Below are 6,439 nucleotides of genomic sequence, written 5' to 3'. Positions count from 1 at the left end.
CTGGGAGGCATTTCTATGTTAAGTGATTGGGCTATTTGGAAGAATGATGACTAAATATTTTCTCAAATATAGCATATTTATAGGCAGAATTTGACACTAAATGGTGCCTTTTCATATGACTTCTCGTAAATGACGTGACTGTTGAGAGTTTTGAGAAACGAATTGATGCTTTGAATCGACATATTCGATGTATTTCAATTGATTAGACAAGTCCTTTTCATATTGGCCGCCAGCGCTTATTAACATTAGACATTAAATTAACTACCTACACTAGTGGTTGTCACTAGACTATTTAAACCAGCGCAACAAGTTTTGGTTAAATTGAAAATATCGATGGGGATTGACAATAGAACATTGATTAATTACAGGTGGTTGATTCTAAATAATAGTTTACGACAGAAGGTCACATGACTCTTTCTTAAAATAAGATGGTTGATTATAGATCATAGGTCTACAATGACAATGCAGGTGGTTGACCATAAAACAGTAGTCTATGAGACAACATGGTCACATGATTCCTTCTTAAAATAAGGAAGGGTTGACTCTAGATCATAGATCTGCAGTAGACAATGCTAGTGGTTGACCATAAAACAATAGGGTATGATGTACAATACAACAGTTGATAGTAGAAACAACAAGTGATTACAAACAACAAGTCTAGAATATTAAAAGAGTTAATTATCTTTATTACAACACCAATAGCTAAAATATCAAGAATGCCGCAACAATACTTTACAAGTCGTTTTCTTGTGGCCAAGTTCTTTGCAAATGGAACATTTATTTTTGCCTTTTTCCTGTTGCCAGAAGAACTAGGTTCTAAAATGCTTGGCCATCTCTTAAACTTCCTTCGACACTTTGTAGACTCGACATCGGGTGAAAGTCTTTTTGTGGAATGAATCTCGTCAGACACCACACATTTATCTTCTGTAGAGATTGTGTGAATGGTTCCTTCATATGCAACCAAATATGTTGAAACCTTATAGAACGGAGAGGAGTGATCGTAAATGGAGGAACTATATCCATCTCCAAAGCTCAATCTCAGAGCTACCATCGCATGTGGGCATGGTATTATTTCCAAATCAAACTAAAAACAAGAACATGTGTTCAAATCCAGATCAATTATTGCATCCCTGTAGTGCCCGACGACGCTAAACTGGTTATTCTCTAATTGATGCACCCGGAGCACGTCGCCGACAATCATATTATTCATAATCTTCTTTTCAGTAGAAGGAACAAAGAGGGACAAATCATCTTTCATTTCATTATGCCACTCCTCAAATTTTTCTACAAACTTTCGAATAATATGATTGAATAGGCCAATAATTGGGAAGTCTCTTTGATCCTTAAGCATTGCGTTAAGCGATTTTGCAATGTTTGTTGTCAACACGCTGTATCGGTTTTCTGGAAAGAAGGCCCTCCTCCATTTTTGGACCATAATTTCATTCGCGAGGCAGTTAGCTGCTTCCCTGCTTTTATCATGCAATTGCTGAAAATGGTCAAAGAATTCCTCAGTACTGTATGACTGTGCGGCATAAAAGAAATACTTAATAAAAATTTCACAATGAAACCTCTTACACATATCTTCAGCAATGTGACAGATGCAAAAAAACATGATGAGCGATAGTAAAAACCTTTTTGAATCCATTACCAATAGATAGATGCCAATAGAGATAATGCACAATTCATCACTGTTGTCAACAATGTGCCGCAACTGTTCAAAAATGTAGGTCCAACAATCATCGCACTCTTTATCGACTACACAGAACGCAATTGAAAAAATGTGATTCTCTGTATCTTGTTCCATAGCAGACAACAAGCAGCTTCCATACCTACCACTCAAAAATGTCCAATCAATAGCAATAACCTTTCTCATATGTGCGAATCGCTTAATGAAAGCTCCAACAGATAAGAAAAAATATCTAAAATGCACATTATCATCAACCTTCAAACCAACAATACTTCCTTCATTATAGGACAACATAACATGGCAATACACTTCCAACAAAGCATACCCCTCTTCCTGAGTATCCCTGATCATAACCTTAGCTATTTCACCTATCTTGCAGCTCCTCCAATAAGTAAGATTTTGATTAAAATCTGCAAAAATGGATCCTTCAGATCTGACGGAGATGGGCCTTTTCCATTAACATACTGTTCCTAATAATATGCACCCAAAGTCTTCGACGACGCGTTAGGATGGCAACTTGATATGTGTTGTACCCCGCATGTGTTCTTGTCATGGTACTTGGTAATATAAAACCTATCAGAACTCTCATACTTTAAAGTGCGTAATTTCCACGGGCAACTCACATCTCGGCATGCCACTGAAGTTAATTTACTGCTACTCTTTCTCATACAAAACGTAAAATGAATTTTCACAAAAGCAATCTTTAACTGTTTCACTAGATTAAATTTATTATCAAAACATTTCCCTAGGAAATAATATGTACCATCAGGGTGTCTGTGTTGTGTAGCTAACGAGTCCACCAAGCCTTCATCTCTAACTGTCCAACTGACAATATCTGGGAGCTCTTCCTCTCCATCTGTATCCTCCGGACTATACAAGTACATTTCATTATCACTAAATTCATGCAAGTCATCACTAGATCCATTGAAGCCATCTTTCACCACTCTTTCCTCATCTACTTCTAAAATTGGTGGTTGTGATGGTGGCGGTGCAACTGCAACTTTTGAACCTTGATGAAACCTTTCAATAGGAACTTCAGCCCCTTCTTCAAACTCATTTAACCACAAATATCTTTAAATAAGGCATCATACCATCAATTGTAACATCAAAGAGGTACGATTGCAAATCATTGTCATTCTGAATGAAGGAAGGAGGAATCTTGTCCCTCTTCGGGACAGAGTTAAGCATATATGTAATATTCAAATTTCTCGAGGAACATGTTACTTTTTCACTTTTAATGGTGACATCAACAAATTCGTCAAATGTACAATTGCTAGGTATACAAATAGGTACTGTAACCTTTGCATATGAATTTCAATTCCAACTAGTTGACCCCTCAACCCATTCACCAAAATATAGACCGTATACTAATATATAATCTCTCATTAGTCTATTGTGAACCAGTGGTCTATTGTACACTAATGGTCGAGTATTGTGTAGAATCTTTTTGCAGAAACCCAAATTAACAATGACGAAGAAGATGAGATGAAAACACTTACCAGATGAAGGAGGTACACACTATCACTAGGAATGAATTATCAATCCAATGTACCACAAGTTTCTTCCCCAAATTCGACAGATCCGAAAAAATCCCATTTTTTTGATTTCTTCAAAGTAAAAGATAAATAAAAGAATGAAGCTCTGAGAGGAATGGGGAAGAAGGGAGATGACCTCTGTGTGTGAATGCAAGAAAAACAAGCTGCAATGGAGGAATCAGTCATGAGAAATGGGGATTGGGGCGGCAGATAAGGCGGGAAGGGATGTGATTTTTTTTTTAAATTTGATAATATTACATTTATATAGGTTGGAACAAAGTGTAATAATTGAAACTTTAGAAATAAAGACTGAACTTTTCCCCTTCAATTTATAATCCCACTTGACCATTAATTAAGTATGAAGATCAATCCTACAATAATTAAAACCTGAAGGTTACTTGGTCAATTCAAGTTTGAAAAGAGGTCACCTCGCCAACTACCCCGTGTTTTATACGGGAAAAGAAAGGTATCACAGATTCTTTATGTTTATCAAGATTCAAATGCCAGATCTTTAATAAGCATAAATACACATTTTAATCTTTCATACTGATTTGATACTATTGATGCAACATTATCAAAGATAAATCTATATTCTGTATATACATAAATATCTTTTACCCAAGGGCATACTAAAAAAGAAAACGTGATTGAAAAATTTAAATTTTCTTTCCATTATTGTACAAATTTTCAGTATAATGAGTAGTCCACGAGTTTCAACTGTCTTTGGACTTTAGTTAGGTAATGTTAGCATATTTTTCTGTCTCTTTTTTTAGTAGAACAGTTGAACAAAAGCTTTACAGAAAAAAATACATAAGCTATTGGCTTCTCTTCTTTCGCACATGTCTTTTCATTAAATCAATATACTATTAAAGTGATTTTGTTAGATTTTGGTATGTATCCCTCTACCAGCTATATGATTGATGTGTTCTCAATTTATATAACCGACCTTAAATCATAGTATGACTTTTAATGACTTAAAATATTGATATTTTACTTAACTTTTACGTTCTAAACCAGTGATGCTTGATTATAGATCATCATATCATTGCGACAACTTATCTTGCTCCCTTCTGAAGTTGTTGATCTATCCTTCAGGTATCCATTGGAGATAGGACTGCTTGCAAAAAAAAATGTAAGTTTTCTTTGTTCAATGCTCATTGTTTGTATCCTTTACTTAATTGCTATATTTATGTACCCGACCGGTCGTTTTGAGTTCTAGCGCGTCGTTCAGTGGTTTGGGACCTTGAGTAGTTTCGCTTCAGGTATTATGACATGTATGTATGGTCGAAATTAGTTTCGGGAAGTTCGTAGTTGACTTGGAAAGAAAATTCTAATTTTGGAAACTTTAAGTTGGAAGAATCGACTAAGGTTTAACTTTTGAGTAAACAACCTTGGAATCGGAATTTGAAGGTTCCAATAGGTTTGTATCATGATTTGTGACTTGTAGGCAAAATTTGAAGTCATTCCGGATTGATTTGGTACGTTTCGGCGCAAATTATAGAAGTTGGAAGATTTGAAAACTCATAATTCGATTCGAGGCGCGATTCGTAATTTTGTCGTAGTTCGACGTGGTTTGAAGCCTCGACTAAGTTCGTATCATATTTTGGGACGTATTGGTATATTTGGTTGAGGTCCAGCGGGCCCCGAGTGGATTCCAGGTGATTAACGGATTGTTTAGAAATTTTTGTAAAAGCTGGTGTTTGGCAGCCACTGGTGTCATCGCATCTGTAATGAAGTTGATCGTAGATGCGCAATCGCAAAAGCGAAACAGTGTTCGCAAAAACAAAATTTGGAAGGACTGGCAGAGGTCGCAGGTGCGAAGAATTTTCAGCACCTGCGTGATCGTAGATGCAGTCTTTGGCAACGCAGAAGCGACTGGGAAGAGATAGGGCATGGATCACCAAAGAGAAAATCCTCAGCGCAGAAGTGGCTGGCTTCGCAGATGCGCAAATGAGACTCGCACCTGTGATTGCGCACTAGCAAAATTATGTCCGTAGGTGCGAGAGTGCAACTGGGCAGTGGACTTTGCAGAAGCGACGATGGAATCGCAGAAGCGATATCGCAGATGCGCCAATCTGTCCGCAGAAGCGAAACTGGGCAGATTATTAAGGGATTAAACTTGGTCATTTTTCTCATTTCATTTTGGATTTTTGGAGCTCGGTTTTGGGCGATTTTGGAGGAGTTCTTCACGACTTCGACTTGGGTAAGTGTTCTATATCCAAAAGTGATTATATCTCATAAATCCATGGTTATATTCATCATTTATTTCGAATTTAATGGAAGAAATTGAGAAAAATTGTGAAATCTTCCGAAAGTGTAAATTGGAGATTTGGAGAACGATTCATTGTTGGAATTTAATAATTTTGGTATGGTTGAACTCGTATCGGAATGGGAGTTTGGATTTCGTGAATTTTCGTCGGGTTTCGAGACATGGGCCCGAGGGTTAACATTGTTGACTTTTCGAGCAGAGTTAAGAATTATTATAAATTGTTAAGTTATACGCATTGGAGTATATTTTGATTGTTTTGCACATTGTTTGAATAATTTATGATCGTTTGGCTTTGAATTGAAGACTTAGTGCAACATTGGAGTTGGTTATGGAACTTTGGATCGAGGTAAGTTTCTTATCTAACTTTGTGAGGGGAAAACTACCCCCTAGGTGATGTAATTGTTATGTACTATTAGTTGTGGGTGCTACGTACGCACGGGGTGACAAGAGTCCGTATGTAGCTAAAGCATGTTTATGTCCGGGTAGACATAGGACTTTACCATGTAATATTTGAAATACTTGAATCCATTCTGCTGGTTTAATTAATTGAAATTATAATTGAATGGATTTAGAAATATATACATATATATTAGGCCGAGCTTTATTACCTTGAGTTGTTGGCAAGTTATTTAAGAAACGGTAAAGGTTAAATTCGCTTCGTACCCATGTACTGTATTGTAAGCACATATCCCGTAATTCGATGATTTCTTTCCTTTCTTGTGGAGAGGGCCAAACGCCTTGACAGTATAATATATGCATCTATGGCTCGTGCCGCTCGATCCTCAGCAGTGTACATATTATTCTGGATCGGGCCGAACAACCTCGACATAATCGTGCGTTATATCGCTGGCAGTCCGAGCATTCACGAGATTATCTTTCCACTGATGCCTAATATTTTATATGGTATTCCTTATTCATTTGATATTTGGCACTCGACATGCTAAGGTA

At 36.8% G+C, this 6,439-nt stretch overlaps 1 protein-coding gene across 1 annotated transcript; it reads right to left on the bottom strand.

The window, feature by feature from the left end:
- Nucleotides 1-1,084: 1,084 nt before the first annotated feature.
- Nucleotides 1,085-2,875, bottom strand: LOC138895380 (uncharacterized). Its single transcript, XM_070180063.1, has 3 exons — nt 2,779-2,875; nt 2,451-2,732; nt 1,085-2,097 (listed from the first exon to the last, which is right to left on the bottom strand). Exons 1-3 carry the CDS (start codon nt 2,873-2,875, stop codon nt 1,085-1,087), a joined length of 1,392 nt encoding a protein of 463 aa, XP_070036164.1.
- Nucleotides 2,876-6,439: the final 3,564 nt, after the last annotated feature.

This window comes from Nicotiana tomentosiformis, chromosome 7 (assembly GCF_000390325.3).
Source record: "Nicotiana tomentosiformis chromosome 7, ASM39032v3, whole genome shotgun sequence".
In the NCBI taxonomy this organism is placed as follows: domain Eukaryota; kingdom Viridiplantae; phylum Streptophyta; class Magnoliopsida; order Solanales; family Solanaceae; genus Nicotiana; species Nicotiana tomentosiformis.
The sequence above is the reverse complement of the archived record's forward strand: the minus strand, read 5'-3'. Positions and strand labels throughout refer to the sequence as shown.

Excerpts from the sequence above, each read along its gene's own strand:
- LOC138895380 (XM_070180063.1), bottom strand. The coding sequence starts at position 2,875 with ATGCTTAACTCTGTCCCGAAGAGGGACAAGATTCCTCCTTCCTTCATT. Across the intron at positions 2,733-2,778 it reads CTTTGATGTTACAATTGATG|AAGGGGCTGAAGTTCCTATT; the intron begins GTATGATGCCTT and ends ATGAGTTTGAAG. Across the intron at positions 2,098-2,450 it reads ACAACACAGACACCCTGATG|ATTTTAATCAAAATCTTACT; the intron begins GTACATATTATT and ends CCATTTTTGCAG.